This window comes from Misgurnus anguillicaudatus, chromosome 2 (assembly GCF_027580225.2).
Source record: "Misgurnus anguillicaudatus chromosome 2, ASM2758022v2, whole genome shotgun sequence".
NCBI lineage: Eukaryota > Metazoa > Chordata > Actinopteri > Cypriniformes > Cobitidae > Misgurnus > Misgurnus anguillicaudatus.
The window spans coordinates 45252744-45276323 of record NC_073338.2 but is presented as its reverse complement, the minus strand read 5'-3'; the positions used below and the strand labels follow the sequence as shown (position 1 = coordinate 45276323).

The 23580-nt window shown below is 37.3% G+C and overlaps 1 protein-coding gene across 2 annotated transcripts; it reads left to right on the top strand.

Moving 5' to 3' along the window:
- The first annotated feature begins 144 nt into the window (after positions 1-144).
- On the top strand, positions 145-23289 carry ap1m1 (adaptor related protein complex 1 subunit mu 1). 2 transcript variants are annotated; one of them, XM_055203458.2, is made up of 12 exons: positions 145-510; positions 2019-2175; positions 3191-3258; positions 3491-3621; positions 3773-3920; positions 7548-7674; positions 7857-7999; positions 8301-8372; positions 8473-8631; positions 9380-9505; positions 21727-21802; positions 22333-23289. In XM_055203458.2, exons 1-12 carry the CDS (start codon positions 469-471, stop codon positions 22353-22355), a joined length of 1272 nt encoding a protein of 423 aa, XP_055059433.1. In that variant the 5' UTR covers positions 145-468; the 3' UTR covers positions 22356-23289. The 2 variants fall into 2 exon arrangements, with proteins under 2 accessions (XP_055059433.1, XP_055059432.1); XM_055203457.2 differs by having other exon boundaries at positions 146-510; positions 8298-8372.
- Positions 23290-23580: the final 291 nt, after the last annotated feature.

Sequence of the window (23580 nt, the reverse complement as noted above, 5' to 3'; positions counted from 1 at the left end):
CCAATCACTACGCATGCGCAGTAGATGGAGCGACGTGTCGAAAAGGGTTTTAGAACTCAATAAGAGCTTAAGTAACACAGTTGAGGTCATGTTTAATTGGTGGTCAAAATATGTTGTATATTGTGCCTAAAGAGGGCAATTTTAAAGAAATCGTTCTTTCTCAATTCAAGTCAACGTGTTTTTATATGTAGCCGCCTGTTGGCGTTGCAAATATGATCACCGAGTGAGGAGTCTTTACATAAAGGGACTTTGCTGTAGTTGAGACATTCTGTGCAGTAGATGGTGCTGCAGTGCAGTCACGCGCAGTCAGCGCAGCGTCACCCGGTTCCTCAAAATCTCTCGGAGCCGCACTTTGATGTTTTCTTTTCGTCTAAAACGGATGACGGGTTTTCATTAATCTCATAAATGCCCGAGAAGTGACCGGACTTCTGTGGATTATCGATACAAGTGGTTGATAACGGCGGAAACATGTCGGCCAGCGCGGTGTATGTGTTAGATCTGAAGGGGAAGGTAAGATAACGGTTCACTAGCACCGCATGCTAAAGCTAATCCACAGCAAACATGACGTGAGGGGATTTTAATATTATTTTAATGTTTTCTGAATTAAAATAAAAAAACGCGTTAACTCGTCTGAATGCGTTGAGGGTGTTTAACAATATATGACTTTGTTAAGTAAAGATATAGCTTTATATGAATTAAATTAATCCATTTATAGCGGTTGATCTTCATGATTGAATGATGTTTGATATAGCGATCAAATCACATAAAAACTAAAATCAATCATTGTAAATAACAGTTATAGAGAGGGTTAAATTATATTTTTTTACATTTTGTGTGAAGTATTTTGTATTACTTTTTCCAAAAAAGTCGTCCATTTAAGAAGTATACGTATAATATTGCCCTGTTTTTGTGAAGTTATGCTATTGGTTTGACACAAATTATTTTTCAATCCTAACCTTTACATGGACCTTGAATTACAGCTGTGGGTTTACAGTGCAGTGATGTTGATTTTCACAAAGTTACACAGTGTATCTATAAATAATTAAAGTACTACTTTAAACCATTAAAATGTTCATATGTGTTGATATTTCATTCATTAAACATCAGTTTTTAAACCGGAATAATGAAGGGATTTGCGAATAGTTTGCCAAAGTTTTGCTTGTCTAATAATGTGGTAAGCTGCTTATAACTGGTCCTGGTCTCCATGGTTACTTCAGTGTTTCTGGGTTAAAATTATTTTATTTTAGTCTTATTAGCAGTGCCAGCCATAATCCACTGAACTTGGATCAGTGTCATTTAGTGCAGATAAAGGATTAACACATAAAAACAGGTCCCAGGCCAGATCCCAGATACATCTGGTGTCCTTTCTGGAGGACTTTTTTGACATTTAGGAAGTGTCCAGAGTTTCTTGTAGATTTTACATTTACATGAAGTATTTAGCAGATGCTTTGATGCAAAGCAACTTACAACAGTGAGGAAACAATAATAGACGGTTTCAACAATAACAACATAAACAAACAGCTTTAGTGCAACAAACGTAACTTCCTGTAAGCTTTTGCAAAGAATATTGCAAAGATAACAACAGAGGCCCTTTAAAGTAGTTTATTTCTGATAACAAGTAAAAAAGCAAGTGGATTACCTTAGTTCAAATCATACATTAAGCGTATCAAAAACTACACTGAGTACTGTGTACTATATAATGTTAACTACAGATCGGCTACCAAACCTCCCTTTACATAGCAGTGGTCCATGATCGCCGTCTCCCCTCGTTTTTAGGGAAACCAAAACATTTGTTATTTTCGACAAGGTATTTGTTTCACAGTTCAGTTTAGCCACTACTAGACAGACCAATAAAGCGATTTATCTTGGCGATTTGTCATCATTTAGAAGAAGGAAAGCCTAAGCTAAGGTTTGGGAATGGGAACTGCTCTGTGATATAGAAAGTGATGAATTATGGTTTAAATTGTTGGGCTTTATTACATTGCATGTATTCTCCATCATCTGTTTTTTTTTTTCAGGTATTGATCTGTCGTAATTACCGCGGCGATGTGGACATGTCAGAGATTGAGCATTTTATGACCCTGCTGATGGATAAAGAGGAAGAGGGCACACTGTCACCCATCCTTGCTCATGGAGGAGTTCGTTTCATGTGGATTAAACACAACAACTTGTATCGTATCCTCTCCAAACGTCTAACTGCATCTGGATCTGTTTACAATTTGTAATTAGATTTTAGTTTGAAGTAATCTTTATTCTCACCTTAGACTAGTAATGATGCTTAAATGCTGTTTATTCTTTGCACCTTTTCTTTATAGACATAGCACAAGGAAAACTGCTTTTTACAACATCTTTGTTGTAACAGGCTAATCATTTTCCACTTAATTGAGAAGTGTAATGTGTGTAATTGTTGCGTTTGGATAGATCTGAGATAAAAAAAGTTAATTTGTTATTCTGCTGCTTTCCTTGGGATTAAAGGGAGAAGATGGCCAATTTTTAATTATTAAACAAATGAAAATAAATAGTAAGATAAAGTTTGGAGCCAGTCACTCTATTGGAGTTGAAAGCATTTAGACAATTTTTAATTCTCACTGGTGCCTCACTTAAGAAAGAAGTGATGATTTACATGTCTACCTGTTTGCTTCTGCATTTCAACCCAGAAAAGGCTGTTTCACATGACGCCAGGCTTAAGTCTTTTCCCCCTAGCGTTTAAAAAAAAAGTTGCTAGCCAGCGCTTTTGTGGATGCTTCAGGTTTTTATAAGTTGGCAAGAGCGCCACCTGGTGGATAATAGTGGAAATATGGATTGCCATAAAAACTCGTCATTAGCAGAGAAGCGTTTTCTCTTAATTGTTTGGTTAACTTGTCAATGGCAGGGAAAGAGTTAAGAAGGGGATGGTGCGATTTTAAGGCGGGGCTACCTGTTTGAAGAAGAGCAGATGGGATGGGAGTCAGTCAATGGTTCTGATACTGTAAAATTAATAATTATTTTGTCATTTTGGTTTGGTGCCACTAGTGTAGTGTCACAGAAATTATGCACTTCATTCATCCATCACTTATATCACTGATCTCTATTGGTATATCAAAGAGTGCTGGAGGTCAAGAAACAGTGGACAGGTGCCTAGCACATCACAGTATACACTTAAAATGTAGTTTTTTTTAAAGAATATTTTCTTCCTTAACTTGCCAAACAGTTGTTGCAACATCCAAAAAGAACGCTTGTGTTTCCTTGGTTTTCTCTTTCCTCTACAAAATAATTCAGGTATGTTATATCACTTTTGTTCTTGCACCGAAAGATGTTTTTTGTTTGAGGCAGAACTTATTTCACAGGACAGAATTTATGTTCACATTTTGTGTGGAAAACTCTTTGGCTTAAGACAAATCTATTGAAAGTCTTTATGTAGACTTTCAATCCGTTGAATTATTAGAAAATAATGCACATACAAGGTGGTACACCGCTTCATTCCAATGATTAAGGTGTCTGTGTATCTCAGGTTTTTTCCGAATACTTTAAGGAGTTGGAAGAGGAGAGTATCAGAGATAATTTTGTCATCATCTACGAGCTACTGGATGAACTCATGGACTTTGGCTACCCTCAAACTACTGACAGCAAGATTCTGCAGGAGTAAGTCCATGTTTGTATTCATAACTATAGGCCCAATACTGAAATGTTTCCATGGTTTTCTATAACCCACCAGCAGATATAAGACATCGAAAGTTATTTTTGCCATAGAAAGGTTTTTTATTCTCCATAACAATTGTGTCTCAATACACAGATACATCACGCAGGAAGGTCACAAGTTAGACACTGGAGCTCCACGGCCACCAGCGACCGTAACCAACGCCGTCTCCTGGAGGTCGGAGGGCATCAAGTACAGGAAAAACGAAGTTTTCCTTGACGTCATTGAGTCCGTCAACCTCCTGGTATGTTTTTGGAAACATCACATTTCTTAGGTGTCTCTAGACTCGCTAAAAATAAACACAGGAATTCACAATAACAAACAGGACAAAGGTCGCAGTAACATCCATCCTATTGTGCTTTTGTTGTGTGAGGTGATGAACCTGCTGTTTTTCATAACAGGTTTAGCGGTTTACCAGATTAACTTGTACCAAGTAGTTATTGTTTTAAACAATGCCATTGTGGAGTTCAAGGAAAGTGATGAACCATTTTAACTTTGAGCGGTCTTTAAACTACTTGGTGACATCTGCACTAAGGTGGATGCTGTAATGAGCATGTCTGTCAAAATTATCAAAAATTGCATATGTGTAAATTTAAATGGTTTGCAACTGAATGGGTATATTTGAAGAGTTTGGTTCCAAAACACAATAAATCCATTTGGACTAATTTGGGTAAAAATGTGTTTTCTATACCAAAAAAGTGACAAGATGAAAACCACTATTCTCTGTTACAAACTTTCACATAGCATCTTTAGGTTATAATAACATTAAAAATTCTAATCCATAATTTGATTTTCAAAGAATTATTATAAAAACGGCTAATTTTTTCCACAAAATGCAATAAATCCTTGACAAGTTTTTTTTCCAAAATGCTATAGATCTATTGAATCAATATATAAATGTGCATTCATCTTTGCAATGTTATATTCATTTAGTTGACTAGTGGTATACACTGATTAAAAAATAAACATTAATGGAATTAATGAAAACACTTACTTTGTTATATTAAGAACACTGTCACTTTGCTGTTATCCTTGGGACGTCGTCGCTGAACTTTTTTTGACAGCGATCAGCTGTAAAATGTTTTGATCATGCTCGATTTTCATTGACTTTGAGTAAAATAATGGAAAGTTTTTCATAAGATCCCATCGGGTCAGTGTGTTAGCATGACAGAAACTTGATGCTGTCGTGTAAGAACAAGCAACAGCCGGCATTTTTCCTTCGCCCAATGGCCTCTCACATAAATTTATATTTGATTTTGATGGCTTACGTTACATCCCAGCCACAGAAAACCACCACAGGTTTATCAATGCCATCAAAGTATTATTTTGTTTTTGTTTTTTGTTGATCACGAAGTACTAAGAGGATGAGGAAAACTACAATTCTGTGTGTATTCAAAGCGCCGCCAATGTTGTTTACAATATGGAATGGTGTGCTGTGATTTGTTGAGCGGATTTATTGCATTCCGCAGAGGAGAGGACTGGCGTTTATCGTTTATTTTGGGAAAAGAAGGAGAAAAGATGACAGAATAAGATGGCGGATATCAGCTTTTCATAAAATAAGAATTTACTTTTTAATACTGACCTGATACAATACTAATTTTGGCGGTAACTATTTTTTTTTAAATGCCGTTTATCAAGTTTTGGAACCAAACGCTTCATTTGTAGCAATAGCCAACAATACATTGTATGGGTCAAAATTATCTATTTTTATTCCAAAATTCATTAGGATATTAAGTAAAGATCATGTTCCATGAAGATATTTTGTACATTTTCTACTGTAATTTTTTTTTTTTTAAATGCCGTTTATCAAGTTTTGGAACCAAACGCTTCATTTGTAGCAATAGCCAATAATACATTGTATGGGTCAAAATTATCTATTTTTATTCCAAAATTCATTAGGATATTAAGTAAAGATCATGTTCCATGAAGATATTTTGTACATTTTCTACTGTAATTTTTTTTTTTTAAATGCCGTTTATCAAGTTTTGGAACCAAACGCTTCATTTGTAGCAATAGCCAACAATACATTGTATGGGTCAAAATTATCTATTTTTATTCCAAAATTCATTAGGATATTAAGTAAAGATCATGTTCCATGAAGATATTTTGTACATTTTCTACTGTAATTTTTTTTTTTTTAAATGCCGTTTATCAAGTTTTGGAACCAAACGCTTCATTTGTAGCAATAGCCAACAATACATTGTATGGGTCAAAATTATCTATTTTTATTCCAAAATTCATTAGGATATTAAGTAAAGATCATGTTCCATGAAGATATTTTGTACATTTTCTACTGTAATTTTTTTTTTTTTTAAATGCCGTTTATCAAGTTTTGGAACCAAACGCTTCATTTGTAGCAATAGCCAACAATACATTGTATGGGTCAAAATTATCTATTTTTATTCCAAAATTCATTAGGATATTAAGTAAAGATCATGTTCCATGAAGATATTTTGTACATTTTCTACTGTAATTTTTTTTTTTTAAATGCCGTTTATCAAGTTTTGGAACCAAACGCTTCATTTGTAGCAATAGCCAATAATACATTGTATGGGTCAAAATTATCTATTTTTATTCCAAAATTCATTAGGATATTAAGTAAAGATCATGTTCCATGAAGATATTTTGTACATTTTCTACTGTAATTTTTTTTTTTTAAATGCCGTTTATCAAGTTTTGGAACCAAACGCTTCATTTGTAGCAATAGCCAATAATACATTGTATGGGTCAAAATTATCTATTTTTATTCCAAAATTCATTAGGATATTAAGTAAAGATCATGTTCCATGAAGATATTTTGTACATTTTCTACTGTAATTTTTTTTTTTTAAATGCCGTTTATCAAGTTTTGGAACCAAACGCTTCATTTGTAGCAATAGCCAATAATACATTGTATGGGTCAAAATTATCTATTTTTATTCCAAAATTCATTAGGATATTAAGGTCATGTTCCATGAATATATTTTGTACATTTTCTACTGTAAATATATAAAACATGTATTTATCATAAGTGATATGTGTTGCGAAGGACTTTATTTAGATGACTTCAATAGTGATTTTCTCAATATTATAGGACGATATTTTGCCGATACACAACTATCAAACCATGCATCAAAGGAAAACATTTATTAAGCTTTCCGATGATGTATAGATGAAAAAAAAACATTGACCCTTATGACACAAACATTGTATTTTCCGCCTATCACATTAATTATTTGGTTGATGCATAACACCTTTATCGTGCTGCCCTACGAATGAATAAAAAGGTGGCAAAAAAATCTCTCTCTTAACTGATTCGCTATAATGCCAAAACCTAAACCGCACAGCCTGCATTTGGATAAATCTCACTAAAATCTCCCAGACAGTCATGTTTACTCTAAAACCAAAGAAAAAAAGAAAAGCATTGATCAAATTAATTCTTATTTTAGACAATTTCGGTAGTTTTGAGAAGCAATACAGTGTTTCTATGGTTCAGTTAATAGAGCATTGTGTAAGCATGCAACACAAAGGTCAGGGGTTTGATTCCCAAGATCACATATACTAATAAAATATATAGCTTTATGTACTTTACATTTCCTCCAATATCAGTGTCTGCCAAATGCATAAATGTTAAAATGCATTGGTATACATAAATGTATACCATTCAGTCCCATAAATTAGGCCAGATTTGCTTTTATACCAGTTGTGAATCATTTTGCCACATGAGCTGTATTTCAGGTCGTGTGTGGTTTCTCTATGTGCAACCAAGTCCAAAAACAGCTTTTACACCAAACTTTTCCAATGCATTATGCTTTTTTTGCAAATAAGTGTGTTTCTGTGCCTGTGATCAGTTCAGACGTGAGTGACTCAGGGTTGCTGGTCTTTTTTCCAGGTTAGTGCGAATGGTAATGTTCTCCGCAGTGAAATTGTGGGCTCCATAAAGATGAGAGTTTTCCTCTCTGGAATGCCAGAGCTGCGTTTGGGTCTGAATGACAAGGTCCTGTTCGAGAACACTGGCCGTGAGTTGCTTTCTTAGTTTTGGTTTCTCCTTACAGATGTATGTTATTCAGGTCGTATTCACATAGCTTTGTTACTCTAGTAGTCTATATTAAGTGTGGCTTTTCAAAATGTTTGGATCAAAAGCTTTAAATATAGAGGGTTATTGTGGATTCAACGCTGTGGTTTGTTTTCATCCCTTCAGGTGGTAAGAGTAAGTCTGTGGAGCTGGAGGACGTGAAGTTTCACCAGTGTGTCCGTCTGTCCCGTTTTGAGAATGATCGCACAATCTCCTTCATCCCACCGGATGGAGAATTTGAGCTGATGTCTTATCGCCTAAATACGCATGTGTGTGTCTCTGCCTTGTATACACAGATTTCCTGTAGCTAAATTGGTAATGAGTAGAGATGCACCGATATTAAATTTTTCCTACGATAGCCGATTATTCAGACTGATATCAGTTTTTGCTTTTATCGACCAATACCGAATATTTGGCCAATATAACGGTGCATCTCTAGTAATGAGGTCAAAGGTTAGATTCAAAGCAAAAACATGCACTGATTAAAATGTATAGCTTCTTTTAACACATAACTTTAGTACTTACTTTGTTTGTTTGGTTCGGATGGGGTTTATTGTCCTGTGTCAGCAGGTAAAGCCGCTCATCTGGATCGAGTCTGTCATTGAGAAACATTCACACAGCAGAATCGAGTACATGATCAAAGTAAGAACACACACATTTCACTGTATATGAGCTCAGTTCGGTTCAATGTGAAAATGTGTGTTGTCATCCGTATAAATACATAAACTCTATCTATCTTCAGGCCAAGTCTCAGTTTAAACGACGTTCCACCGCCAATAATGTGGAGATTCACATTCCCGTCCCGACCGACGCAGACTCCCCCAAGTTTAAGACCACCGTGGGCAGTGTAAAGTGGGTGCCAGAGAACAGTGAGATTGTTTGGTCCATCAAGTCTTTCCCGGTAAGAACACGCACAGATACTCAAGAGTCTTGTGGCGCTTTTCCATCGCATACCCCACGGTTTGGTTTAGGTCAGCTCACTTCACTTTGGCTTGGTTAGCTTTTCAGTTTAGTAACTTTGGAGTGGGAGTGATTATAGGCATGTAGTTATATTTACACAAAATTTTATTGAGCACCACAAATAGATGTTTGCACATCACGTTTATCACTACCTTTGTCTAACATGACAGTTTCTGTACAAACACTCGTAGCGTCAGTGGACGCGGTCCCCTGAGCCTCATTTAAGTTGCATTTAAGCATATATGAGCGTGCATGTTGCGAATGTGCTGCAACAAACTTCAGGTCTGGAAAAAATTGGTATGGTGTTCCTGATTCTCAACCTGTGGATGTTTTTCATCGCTAAAAGAGAGTTTGGAAACTTATAGCAGAGCACAGATGACAACATGTTTGCTCGAGACAGCGCAAGCTAGCACTAAGGTAAAGCAAATCTTTGACATTATAGCGATGACACTGGTAGTGACGATTCTTTCAGACCAATCAGTAATCTGCAGTGTTTTTGCGTTTTGGTATCAGCTCGGATCTCTTGGAACCCCGACCAAGGTGGTACTAAAAAAAGTAACAAAAGTAAGCTGACCCAACCCAAACTGTTGGGTACTATGCAATGGAAAAGCACCATTATTGGTTGTAATAAATAGACAAACTGTCCACCCAGAGGCACTCTCACCATGTATGCACCCTTTATTTTTTAGGGAGGTAAGGAGTACCTGATGAGAGCTCATTTTGGTCTCCCCAGTGTGGAAGCTGAAGATAAAGAAGGAAAACCACCAATCAGTGTGAAGTTTGAGATTCCTTATTTCACCACCTCGGGAATACAGGTGACTCTCACTTGAAAATCATATGTAATGATGACATTTGTATATGTGAATATTATAGGTTGACAACATGCTCCATATCACAGTTATTGCTAACATTTTGGTTGATCATGATGATAATATATACATTTGATAATTTAATGAATATTCAAATACGTTATTAATTAATAATAATTAATTAATAATTCCAGAGGTATTTTGCTTCAAATTCAGTTACGTATCTGCAGAACAAGGGTCATTGGGGCACAAGCTCAAAGGTCATTGGTTTAATGAGCACCAATGGTCCGAATCACGATTTTATATTTCCTTTGCTATGTAGGTGTGTATTAGTACATGTTAACGATATGAAAAAGTAACAAACCCCAAAGTAAACGATGACACGATTTATCGTCTCCAACATAAATCTCTTTTCTTGGACTACAACAAACACACGGATTGTCGGCAACAGTTTCCTTTCGGAAATTGGTGATGTAGACAAGACAGACATTATCATAATTCCTCCCGCTTCGGACTCACAGTCTGTAAGTTAACTCCTGTTAGCATTGCACTGTTTAAATCTTTTAACATGGTACAGAGCGTCACATTTCCGGCTGACGGCAGAGGTATTCAGACCAATCACAATGTACAGATTAGCTGGCCAATCAGGGACACAAAGCTTTTCCATTCTGTGCGTTTTCAGGAAGGGAGTGAAATCTGGAGATACAAAAATTTACGGATTGTGGAAAATATATATTTTTTTAAAGCATAAACCTCGCCAACACATTGTATTATACCAAATACAAAAAAGAACATTGTTAAAAAACAATGAAATATGTGCTCTTTGAACATATAGACCGTTTCAGCAGTAACAACATAAACAAGCGGCTGTCGCGGTCCGCACGTAACTTCCGGTAAACTCTGCTAAGAATAAATAACAACAAAGTTCTTTAAAAGTAGTTTATTTATATAACAAGCAAAAAAAAAAAACACATAGACTACCTAGGAAACCAAAACATTTGTTATTTTCGATGAGGCATTTGTTCAAGAGATCAGTTTAGCAACTAGTCAGACCATTAAAAAAACGAAACCGGAAGTAAGGTTCGGATCCAGACGTGTATCACGTGCGTCCGATGAAACCGTCTATACTGATAAAATTTATACCATGAATGTATTGTCAGGTGCTTTAGATAAGAATGTCTGCCAAAATGTGTAAATGTAGCAGGGGGTGGCGTAGGATACACCAAGACTTTTTGTCAACGTGTTTCTCATTTATCTCTGAATGTAATCTAAATGGCCATTTTGTGCCATGAAGCAACATTTTAAATAACCAATATAAAAACAATACCTTATTTACAGTACAAGTTTGTTTTATTTAGTATAAAGTGGTTTTTAGATCTGTATGCATGCATTCTGGCAAAACTTACTTTGTCATTGTACTTCTTGTTTCTGACACGAGGTGTCACTACTGTCTGTTTCTTTAATGTTCTGCTTTTTCCTGGGTGCCAAACACCTGTTTCTCAGGCAGTGACACATTATACATGAGTGCTGATTTTGTTGTTTGTCACCAATAGATGGTGCTACAGATCTGCATATTAGGAAATTGGCAGTATTAGTCAAAGTTTTTCAACAATATGTTTTCAGAATTGTGCTATGGTTAATGTGACCATTTTAGAAATAGCAAGCAAGTTTTCTCTTTACAATATAGTAAAATTAAGAATGCATAAGAATTTTGATAATATTATCATTCTTAATACAATTACAAAACATTTACATTCATGCATTTGGTAGATGCTTTTATCCAAAGTGACTTTCAGTGCATTCAGGGGATTTAGGCCCACAAAGTTTGCTCTGCTAACGTAAGCTTAACCTGATTTAGCAAAGGGGTGAGGGATGTTATTGGGTCTACATTCCTGTAAAAAAAACCCTATTGCTTAAAATAACTTATTCCTAAAATCAAAGGGAAATAAAAGGTGAATAGCAATGGTGTACACAAATCTGATTGGTTGATTTGAATGTTGTCCCATGAACAACAATGATGTTGACCCAGGAACATCTCTCACTTGGCAAAATCAAGAACGCCGCTAAAGCAATGTTTCTTAAACTTTTCAGAGTACACATCTCTCGCATTTTGAGTTCACCCAAAGAAAATTTGAATAACAATCTCAAACTTAGACTTTTATTTTAAACAAAAACATATTAGATTATACAATGCATTTCTGTTGGTTGGTAGCCTTATTTATATTAAGTATTATGCAAATGTAGAATAATTTTTTTTAATATAAAGTCATAAAACCAGGGCCCCCTGGCGGCCCCCAGTTTAAGAACCACTGCGCTAAAGTAATGAAATAAAGAAACACAACAGAAAATAGATTCTGGTGATGATGGATATAACTAGATTTTGACTGCACTTCAAATAGCCCATATTGCTGCATGTGATGACATGATAAAACCAGAATGCTCTAGTTTTGTTGTGATTCGCCAACCAAATTTGATCAGTCTATATTTTAAGAGAATCTATGTTGTGTTAGAGCGCATATATAATCTTTTTTTCATGAAAAAAATCTGATTCACATAACTACATAGAGTTAAATACAATCCTCGTGTGTGTTGTGGCTTTGAGAGTGGCCTAATCCAGACACTGGCTGCCGGTCAAAGACAGGACAGACCGAACAGAACCACAGCTTCTGCTGTGCTGAATCGTAGGTTTTAGCAGACTCTGTTTATTTGTGAGGGTCAACTGCGTGTGTTTGTGTTTCTGAAGCGTCAGCAGTTTGTAAAGGTGGGCAGAGCGAGAATCTACATGACACGATTGCTGTCGCGTTGTAAGATTTTGTGGACTGGGTTTGTGGAAACTTTCCCCTGGACACAGCAGAATGATTTCCCAGAGGAAAATGTTATTGCTCAGTGTTTGCTCTTTCATAGCTCAGGGGATTTGATGGGGTTATAAAGTGTGTTTCGTTTAAGCATTACCTTAGTCTTAGATTTGTTTTCCTTATAAAATGGCTTAGGAGAAATAGGATGCATAACGATTAATCGCGATTAATCTATAGCAGAATAAGAGTTTTGTTTACATCAAATGTGTGTGTAAACTGTGCATAATAATAATTATCTATTTTTAAATATGCACACATGCATGTATAATTTTAAGAAAAAACTTATTTATATATTAAGTATTTATTTATAAATAATATAACTTATACGTAAATATTAGGGCTGTCAAAAGAATAATCACGATTAATCTCATCCAAAATAGAAGTGTGTTTACATAACGTGTGTGTACTGCGTATAATTATTAGTTGTAAAACTTGGGGGATGAAGGTGAAATATAATTTTTCTGTTGAACGGATCTCAAACTACCATTTGGCTGAACTCTGCTTGCCCTGGTGTAGTGCACCGAATATGACGTTCATGAGTAAGTACTCCAATAAAATTATCCTTAATTGTATATGATTTTAAAAGGGGAGCATTTGACAGGAATGGTCGATTTCCTTCGTACAATAGTAAGTTGTGTTCGGCAGCCCACATGGATATAAACGGCAAAAAACCCTCAGTAAACTCAATTTCCTCTTGAAAGTAAGGATGTTTCAGCAAAATGATGAGGGAAAGTCAGTTGTGTGTCAAATCTAATTAACCGTTTAACTTAAGCGAGATTTCCTCTCTAATTTTTTGTCATTTTCATTCGCCCATGCTGTTTCTCGTCTGCCTTGCAGCTGTCCAGCAGTCTTTTTTATCTACCCCCCCTCAAACGTCAACTCAAAGACCGAACAATTACAGGTTTGGGATGTAAAACCCATGTTAGTTTTTCCATAAATCAAGACTTATCAAAAATCATCCACATCACAGCCAACACAGTGGGCTTCAATTAGATGTGTGTAAACCCTTGGCCTCACATCTTCCATTTGACTCTTGAGGTTGGGTCACAACTCGGTGGAAAGCTTGTTGACTCCTCCATTCCCGTGAGAGAGGCAGTCTGGGTGCTGACCTGGTCTGAAACCTCAGGAAGGCTTTGATAACCTCTCCCGGCTGCGGTCGGCGTCTGTGTGCCCTCCCGCCCAGCCCGGGGTTGATACACCAGCGCTCTCAAGCGACTGTCTCCAGTCCTGAGACAAGCTTGACAGTGCCAGGCGTCAGGTCCCCTGAGATCAGCGCTGCCTGTTGATCAAGCGACAGTCCCACGCTCGGAGCTTCAGGCTGCGGTTGGGTCAAGCCTCGGGCCGTTTGGCTAAGACTGGCCAACCACAATCTAGAAATCTGCTGTATGTCTGAGGGGACAGGACAGTCTGTCGGACTCTGGCGTGGAGAAGACCATTACGACTGTCCTGTCATAGACACAAATAGACATTGCGCTATTTTTAGCATGCATGGTTTTATATGAAAACTGGAATGCTTTTCCCGACATGGCTATATTTATGACCTGATGAAGTTTCAAGGGCTGCTGTATTTCTGATCCTAAAGCTGCACGGCTCTTCAAATGAAAGCAGCTTTTCTGTAGATGAGTATGATGGACACACTGCTATTAGCTGTTACATGCAGACGTGTTTGTGCATCCAGGTTTAACGGTTAACAAGCGTTTCTTCGCTACACAGCTGTGTTGTAAACAATCGTCACTTTATACTACACGGTGCGTTCACTTTTTGGCCGAAACAGAATATACAAGCGAACTGTTTACAGCCCTTCCCTTTGCATTTTAGAGACTCCCTTATACATATTTAGTTTGCTTGTTTATCGTATAAACAGGTCTGAGAGATGCACGCTGTAATGCACATGCAGAGGGTGCAGTCACAGGCGCGTCGTCGAGGTCTGGCTGTCTCCAGCTGTGAGCTCACACTTTAGGTCTACAACGCATGCGGCGCTAATGAAAGACCGGTGCGGTAAAGCTGCTGACCACGAGATCTCTACTCTAACCACACATACACAGGCGACTGCAAAGATGCACACATAGATGCATAGAAATCAATCGATTTTTCGTTTTTGATTATTAACCTGTGTTGTTATGCAATAGATGTAAAAGCTGTTTAGCGTTTTAATCTGTTCTAACTTTGAAGACTACACTTATTGTTGGCTCCCAATGATGGCCTACAGTTGCAAACAATGTTTGTATTTTATATTTATTTAATTGCATATTTTGATATTTTAGGTAGATGCTTAAGCCCTATTTGGACAGGATTAGTTTTACTGTGGTAGATGGAGTAATGTAATTTAACCACAGGACCCCTGCGAAGGTTTCTTAACAGCGCTTCTAGATTAAAATTACAGGAAATGATGAAATTTCCTTGTTAATCTACAGCTGGTTGGTTCGCACAGTATTAGTACCTGAGGTAATTTTTCCAGAATTTTTTAACAGAAGTTAAAGACACTATAATGCTACTGACATTGTCCATAATGATAACTGACATGGAGCATACGGACGGGACTAAAATCAATGAGAAGCTCTGATAAAAAAAATGCTTTACCCCACCTCTCTATGTAAAACGAATCCCATGCGAATAGTACTTTAGGCATATTAGTGGTGTCACGATCACAAAACTCACGGTTTGGATCACATTACGGTTTTTGAGGCACGAAAAAAAGGGGTTGGGAAAAATCTAATAAGATCATATAACGAAATTACAAACATTTATTAAAAAAATTGCACATTTAAGTAAAGTCTAAAATTGGCCTTAGGTACAGCAATACAATCAAATGAATAAAAACACTGTCACTATTGTATAAATGAAATATAATTATATATATTTGAGCTACAGAAGTGATTTTCTCTTTGTCTTGGGTTGTTTGATTAACATTAAGGACACAGACTTAAGTAGGTTAATTGAGGTTACTGTCTCTTTAAGGACCAGGGGCCTCATTTATCAAGCGTGCGTACGCACAGAAGTGTGCGTAAAGTGTGCGTAGGAACAGTTTTACGCAAAGTGTGGAATTTATCAAATTGCACTTATACGTAGAAATGTGTGTAAATATACGCACACCTTTGAGTATGCGTACGCAGAGCATCTAGTGGTAGAATAGCGGATACTACACATGATCATTCCCAGTGTGTAAAGAAGTGTGTATTTATTATCCACAAGCAGGTGTTAAAATGATTTGTGTATAGTAACAGCAAACCATTGTTGAAGTTAATGATTTATTTGTGATTTGTCGTCAAATTGGTGTCTACCACTATAAATAAAGCTCTGACAATGCAGTGCAATGGAAGACTTGGAAGACTTTGCAAATCATCCATCCACCGCGAGCGCGTTTCAGATCGCGCCGTTGATGCTGGTTATATGCTGCTGTCCAAGGTGGAAAGTTCTGTCATTGTCTGTCCTCCATTAGCACTGATTTCACGTTGGTGTGCTGTGACGTGTTTTTTTTTTTTGGCTGATAATTTAATGTCAAACCACTTTTTATTTCTAGGAGTGTTCTCATACTGTACCCAACGTATTTAAACTCACTGGTAACATGTTCCCATGCAGATTTGTTTTCCTTTATTAGTCATTCCTCGCGCATTAAGTGAACCAAACAGTATGTGTAATTAGGATTTAACCTCATCCACCAGTAACTCGATTTCTGTGTCTGTAAAGTTTCTCTTTTTCGCTCTCTTTGCCATTATTGCGGTGAGGGAAAAAGCACAACCACGTGACTTATAACGGGAGGGTTTTGTCACCATATATGGTTCATTGGAGGCGTTTCGGAATGCAAATGACCATGAATGTGCACGAGCATGGTGCTTAAGAACAAATGGGATGTGCGTACGAACCACGTGCGCACGTTTGATAAATCCCGATTTTTTTGTACTTACGGACATACTAAATTTCATTCGTAGGTAAAAATATAGAACATTTTCTACGCAATGTTGATAAATGAGGCCCCTGGTTTCTACCTCTAATCTTTACATACACTTAAGACATAAACAAATGTTTTTATTAGATGAAGAAAACTGTGGTATTTCGAGATCATTTTGTTTGTATGTATCCTGTCAGGAACAGAAAGATTTTATATTTGCTTGCTTTTTGAAACGCGTCTCTTTGTGTATGCACTTTTGAGTGCAATTAAACAGGCGCGCACACACAAATGGAGGGCAAATTCCAAACAGCGCTTCGGTAAGGAGATGCAGCATAAACAGTTGCTCCACACAGAGAAAATTACATTGCTTTTCAGTGCTCTATTTGCCAAAGTGTATTTTAATCGACTACAGTATGAGACACAGTAGCGCAACTCTTTCTAAAAGTTACATTTATTAAGCGTGCGTACACACAAAACGGGGCTGGAAACGTACGTACACCAGTTCCCACGCAAAGGTTATGATCTATAAAAAACTAACTTGATGGGAGAATGGGCATGTACAGGGTGTGTTCTGAGGATGATTCATGTATGCACCCTTGCAGGTGATCTGTGATTTATAAATGGTAACATGTTTTTGTTTTCCAGTTTTAATATTTTTTGGCGTACACCATTTTTGACTTTTGGGCACACGTAAACTTTTAGTAAGGATAATGCACACAGTTTTATAAATGAGTCCCTGATCTTTTGAAGGGCATAGGGATGATCACGGCTGATTGGAGTTAAACCTGACACATTCAATTGCATGTGCGTTTGTGCGTACAGAAAACTGCTCACTTTAGCGCCTTTTTGTGGTTAAACTGTTTAAAATCAATTGAGTGTTTGCAAGCTTTGGAAGCACGCACAAATTATAAACTTTCGCTATTTAAATTTGTGTATTAATCCGTGAATCACATGCGAGCCGAACCGTAGGTCATGATCTGTACAGATCACGGATTAACTGTGATCCGGTACACCTCTATACACCAACAGGTCTGAAAACGGAAAACGGACGGCAACTATTGCCGCTTAAGGGCATTTCTTCTGTTTTGTTTGTCAGTCATTTGTACAATGCACCAGTTAGTTTTTGTGGTATTTGTCCCGCCCCTCCTCGATTATGATTGGACGCTAAGTGAAAAGTGACATTGACAAGCTGAGCGTTTCACCCAAAGTTAAAAGCTCTTAGCGCTGAAAACAGATAAACACTAAGTGTGGACAAAAGTCCTCTTTTACATGCATGGCGCTTCCATTGGAAACAATTGAAAACATACACCGGCCTCAGACGTAATAGCTGTAAATAATATCAGCCACGTATTATTAGTGTATATGTTCATTTATCGGTGCACCCCTAATATGTACATTTATATTGTAATGTGTTATTGATGAAAGTAAAAGGGTTTCCCCTTCCTGTTTGTATCAACAGGAAGCAGATAAAAAGGTCCCGGATAAGTTTAGGTTTGTTTACAGCTGTGTTTTACACCAAACATTTGTTTGTTTGTTGGTGTTTTTACACAATAAACAGAACCTGGCATTTTGAAATTTTTAAATGATAGAAAGTGATAAACAATTGGCCAAGCATTGCATCAGCACTGCAAAGGTCATGGGTTCGATTCCGAGGGAACCCACACAGTCATATATAAACTTGAAAAGATGCACTGTATGTTGCTTTGAATAAAAGTGTCCACCAAATGCGTAAATGTAAATAAGTAATGTGATGTGCTCCCATGTTAAAGTTTCAATAAAATTTTATATTGGTTGTGCCTCTGTATGAAAACAAAACACACGCACCGCTGAGGATCAATTTGGTTCTCTCTGTCATTAGATCCAGCTACAAATATAGACTTCTGTAGACTACAGTTTAACTGTATTTATTAAGGAGTGACCGAACCCAAGACGAAATTTGCATAAACACAACAGAATCAACATTGAATAGCTACATTTACATAACACAAACATCGTATAGTTGCTTTACAATCTGGCCGTCTTTTTGTGACTCGGCTAACGCTCGGGCCCGCCAGGGTGTACACACGGACGGTGGCCTGGCAAGTTTGTGTGAGCTGCACCCAAAAGTGGCACATTACCGGCCCACGATCGCCAGGACACTGCATCCTTAAAATATCCTCTGAAAGTGCCTGAGTAGGCGAACAGTAGGGTTGTCCTTGAAACTACTTCTTTGAAGCCTCTTTTTTTATTCTTCATTGGTGTAAGGCTCGGCTCTTATTTTGCATCTAAAGGGGTATTTTTGAACATTGAGACTGGGAGGTTTTCTGTCCTCTAAGAGAATAGAGTCTGCAATTAGAAAAAACGCTCCACAGATTAAAAACCTTAGAAAATCAACAAACAAAGAACTACAGAAGATCTTTGCCGGACAGTACCATAGTACTATAATTTAATACGTCTAAATTAAAAAAAAACGTCCACCCTGCTCTTGAAAAGTTTAAAGGTGACTACCCGCGCCAAATGGAGTTGCATAAACAATTTTGGTTCCAAACATGTTCCCCAAATACTCCTAGCGCTCTACTATCTGCCTGCCCACACATTCGTCTTCTATTGTTTGGACAAAAGTGTAACAATGGTATAGAGGGGTATGTAGTATTTTGCAATATAAAAATTACCCTTTTCACTTAATTCTAAGTATTTGGATATTTACTGCTTCTTACAAAACATGATTGTGCTCTTTCAGCATGTTTGAAGCTGTTGTGCAAACGGCTTCTGTTGTGTACAGTGATGCAAGGCCTGCGCTACAGGCACATTGTATGATGCAATACTGCCCCCCGTAGTAAGGTGCCATTTCCCCAATCTCACTTCTTCATGTACTTCCGTCTTTCATGTTCCACTCTGCCACTTTCCCAGGCTCTGCTGCACCCCTTATGTAGATGCCCTGAAGGAACCTGTCATGAACCCAATGCAAAACTCTCAATAAAGTTCATTATACTGAACAGTCACAGAGTGAACACAGCTATGGCCGAAACAGCACCTCGATATAATCGATCAGGTCGACTTGAAAAATTTGTCAATTTGTGTACGACCCCTCAGTGAACTGTTTGTCCCCAGTTGCAGTTTTGCATTTTAAAGATTTCTGGCAAGCATGTCAACAATTTCGGTCTTCGTTGATGAATGTTAAAGGTGCATTGTGTACCTTTAGCAGAATCTCTTGACAGAAATGCAATATAATATACATGACTATAGTATCAGTGGTGTATAAAGACCTTACATAATAAACTGTATTGTTTTTATCTACATACACCAGGTCCTCTTACATGAAAGTCGCTGTCATGTTTCTACAGTAGCTCTAAACGGACAAACTGCTTTATAGAACGCGTTTCGTCCTTACCGGAGGTTCACACCAGCCGTGTTTAAGCCGTCAAATTTGCGTCTACCGCGTCTAGTTTGCCGCTTGAACATTTTGAGTTTACTCGCTTCATTCGTGCGTGAAATTCTAGTAATCGAGACATTCACGCGGAAATGGGAGGGGCTTCTGCGACTCCACTCACTTCCTGTGATCACGTCAATACTAGAGCAAGCTCCTGATTGGTTAACACAGCGTGTTTTTCCAGCAAAGTTCAAATTTTTCAATTTTCTCGTGTTTCCCGCAGCAACGCTCAATTCGCGGCATTCGCTCAAACTAGATGCGCGAATGAGGTGGAATAGCGTCTACCGCGCTAAATGCCTCATTAGGGGCATTAGGAGCTTAACGCCTCTACCACGGCTGGGCTGAACGCAGCATTACGTTGTTTCAGATGACGACAAGTTTTGTCCTACGATATGCGTTTTGAAATTGAGGGGTGAGCTGTTGGTTGCAATTCACAATCTCACCACTAGATATCACTCAAATTTACGCACACCGCCTTTAAGTTATTGTTTTAGTCTAACTAGATCAGTAGTAAAATAAGCATCTTGAAGTTTTCTTTCTTTATTTATAAAAGTATAATAAACCAAACTACTGACCCATGGTTGTATTTGCGACAAATGGACATTAGCTGCGTTTACATGGACATTTGTAATCCGTTTAAATGATCAATCTGAATAAAAATGCTCCATGTAAACACCTCAATCGGACTGAAAAGTGCCAATCTGATTAAAAATCTAATCCGCTTGTTAGGGGTGGTTTATACCTTTTGTAATCCCCTCAAAAGGACATTTATACACTTGATCAGATGGATAACTGAAACTGGAACGCTCTGCGCATGTGCTATCTTCTTTTCTTTTTTTAATGGCGGTTGGCAAACCCACTGAAAGGTGCATTTTCGCCACCTACAGGAAGGGAGTGTGGAGCATATTCACACGTGCCATGACGTAGAATTGGCGTAATGAGATGTGACGCAAATAACTTGAGTTTGTTTTGTTGAAGGAAGTCACAAGAAGTGATTGTCTTGTTAATCTTGTTCTTATTATCCTTTCAATTCCCCATAAAGTGATACAAGACAGCGTTGTCCGGTCAGTCCATGATTTATACTCTGATCCACAAACGCTCGTGTTTGTACGCGCGAACGGTCTCTGAAGCACTGCGTGAAGTAAAATACGCTTTTTGGGCACACGTGAATGGGTGTTTTTGCTGCTGCTTTATAATCAGTGAGGCACAAAGCAAATCTTGAAACAACGTGAAACTATATTTGTGCGATGTGCGCATGTCAAATGATCAAATCTGATGTAAATCTTGTGTCATATAAACACGCACATCAATCCGATCACATTATTAAGTGTTCATGTAAACGCTGTGATAGGATTTATTAATCGGAAGGATTTTAATCCGATGGAGGCAAAATGTGTCCATGTAAACGTAGCTATTCATGCACATTAAAAGCACTTGACACACCCTCAGGGATCGTCATTGGTGTAGTTGGTGTTAAAATAACACTTACATTATCATATTAATCAGCAGATTATTTGATTCATCTAAAAATAATCTGTTCATTAACCGTTTAATTAATCGTAAAACTCTGACTTTAAGTTTGTATATTTGTCGGTAAAATTAGCATTTAGCATAGCTATCCAACCGTAGAACTGGGAAAAAACACCTGCGATTCTCTGATTCTCATGCGTGTCTCATCAGTAAAGCCGTTTTGGTGATTAGTAGTAAATCGGCATCACCTGCTTTTAGATGAAGCGTCATTTACTACACACAACCGAATTTTACAGAGATCGCAAAATCGCCTCCTATATTGTATGCGATCTTCTTTGTGAAATTCGGCTCTGATTAACAACTAATCACCGAACCAGCTTAACTGATGAGAATCGCAGACCTTTTCTTTGCCAAGCTCTATCCAACCGAGCTGAACTTTGTAATAATATTAACATAACACCTTTAAGAAAGTTATCTACAACTAACTCAGTTTTTATATGCTTTTTTATTTTTCAGGAAATGCAAATCTAGTTTTTACCGTGAACCAATGAATTCACCCACAACACATTGCATGGCATCATATTGGTGATTTATTTTTTGACAGGTGCGTTACCTGAAGATCATCGAGAAGAGCGGATACCAGGCCCTGCCGTGGGTTCGATACATCACCCAGAACGGAGGTATGACCACCCGTACATAACTTTCAATTTTACTCATTGTTTTTCACAGCATTGCAGGTATGTGGCAACAATTAAGCAATGCAGTAAAGAACGATGGGAGATGAGTTCGATTGCGGCGGTGAAATTTTTCTATGAAAAGAGGACGTTATGGTCAGACGCGTGTAGCGAGGGGGAAATCAACCTAAAATTAGACTCTGTGGTTACACAACGTGTAGTTTGTTTTTTCTGCTGGAGATAATTTTTTTAATATTTGCGTGGGATGAGGTTTAACCAAATCTTCACCTCTATAAGTCTCAGTCTCTGTCTGTTGTATAATGAGGATGTTAAAGGCCATCTTCAGGAGGAAACTTAAGATTCAGTCATTGCTGAATCTTATTTATTGATTTATTAAGGTTTTGATTGCGTTTTGGTGGGCGGGAGAGAAAGTTCAGCTGTCACAATTAACTTTTCCCATGTATTTCCATGTTTTCCTGTTTCCTGTCATTCTGTACATTTAATTAAGTTCTTCTCATTTCCTTCTGTCTTTACAGACTATCAGCTGCGGACGCAGTAAACAAGCAGCATTAGCTCCAAACATCACAGGTCACGGGTGTCTCTCTCTCTCTCTCTCTCTCTCTCTCTCTCATTCTGCACATAGGCTAGACACTCATCTGCAGTGCTAACAATAGTTTAGTGATATGTGAAATACAGTACTGGTATTGTCTAGAATATAATTTTCTTAAAAATCTTTTGGATTTTTTATTGATGTGTTTGGTGAGATTCATGATTTCCTGAAAACATTTTTCGATTCATACTGGTATAATTTTTGGCTATTAGATTTAATTTAAACACTGCAGGTGGGTGTGTCCAACTCTGGCCTGATGTGACACAGCATTGTGTTGTCATGGACCAGTACTGTCTCTATGTATGTTTGACAGTATACAAAAATTAACAAAGCGTAAACTGATGTATGTGTCAGATCTCAGACGAGGGAGCTTTTCTTCATGTCACATTTCAGAGCATAATGTTTCCAATGCTTGCTATCCGTTTATTTACAAGTATCAACGTTGTTCACTTTTACAAGCAACAAGACTCATGAGGTCAAATGAACTAATTTAAACTCATCAATACAAAATACAAATAGTTTTACAAATTAGTAGCACTTTTTAGCTGCTTCAGTGTTTCTCAACCAGAGCCGTAAAAATATTTTCACAAAGTATTTTTTCTGCACATTTAAAGGTCTTTTGTTGTTATTTGTTTGTGATAACGTGTGTAGTATTTTGTGTGTTTGTTGTTATTCAGTGTTATTGGTTACAGTAATATCTGATCTGTGAATTGTTCACAGTATGTTGCTGCACCGCAGAAATACAATGTATTGTATCTCTGTGCAATTATTCAAAACGGAAATCTGAAGTCAACCGTGGTGCCATTATAAAAATACAAGACAACTACCTGTTTTTTTCTAATATAATTTGTTGGTTTTAGTTTTTATTTGCCTTTAATGTGTGGATTTTCCATGGTTTTGCATGCCGTGGAGCTGAAATGTGACATAATTGTATTGCCCTCAGATTATTTCTGTATCTTCCAAACTCATAATTGAGCTTCTGTAATTCAAGCATCATAAAGTCTGTTTACAAAATACTATTCCTGGTTTGTCTCGCATTTGATGCCATGTTTCGTAATAATAGCTTATGTAGTGTTTTTATTCATGCAAAGTCTTGGAGTAAACACTTATTTTACACTTCTAAATTAAATACACAAAAATTGTCATGCCTTTTGTGCTTAAAATATATATGTAA

Excerpts from the sequence above, each read along its gene's own strand:
- ap1m1 (XM_055203457.2), top strand. The coding sequence starts at position 469 with ATGTCGGCCAGCGCGGTGTATGTGTTAGATCTGAAGGGGAAG. Across the intron at positions 3,622-3,772 it reads GACAGCAAGATTCTGCAGGA|ATACATCACGCAGGAAGGTC; the intron begins GTAAGTCCATGT and ends CTCAATACACAG. Across the intron at positions 21,803-22,332 it reads ATACATCACCCAGAACGGAG|ACTATCAGCTGCGGACGCAG; the intron begins GTATGACCACCC and ends CTGTCTTTACAG.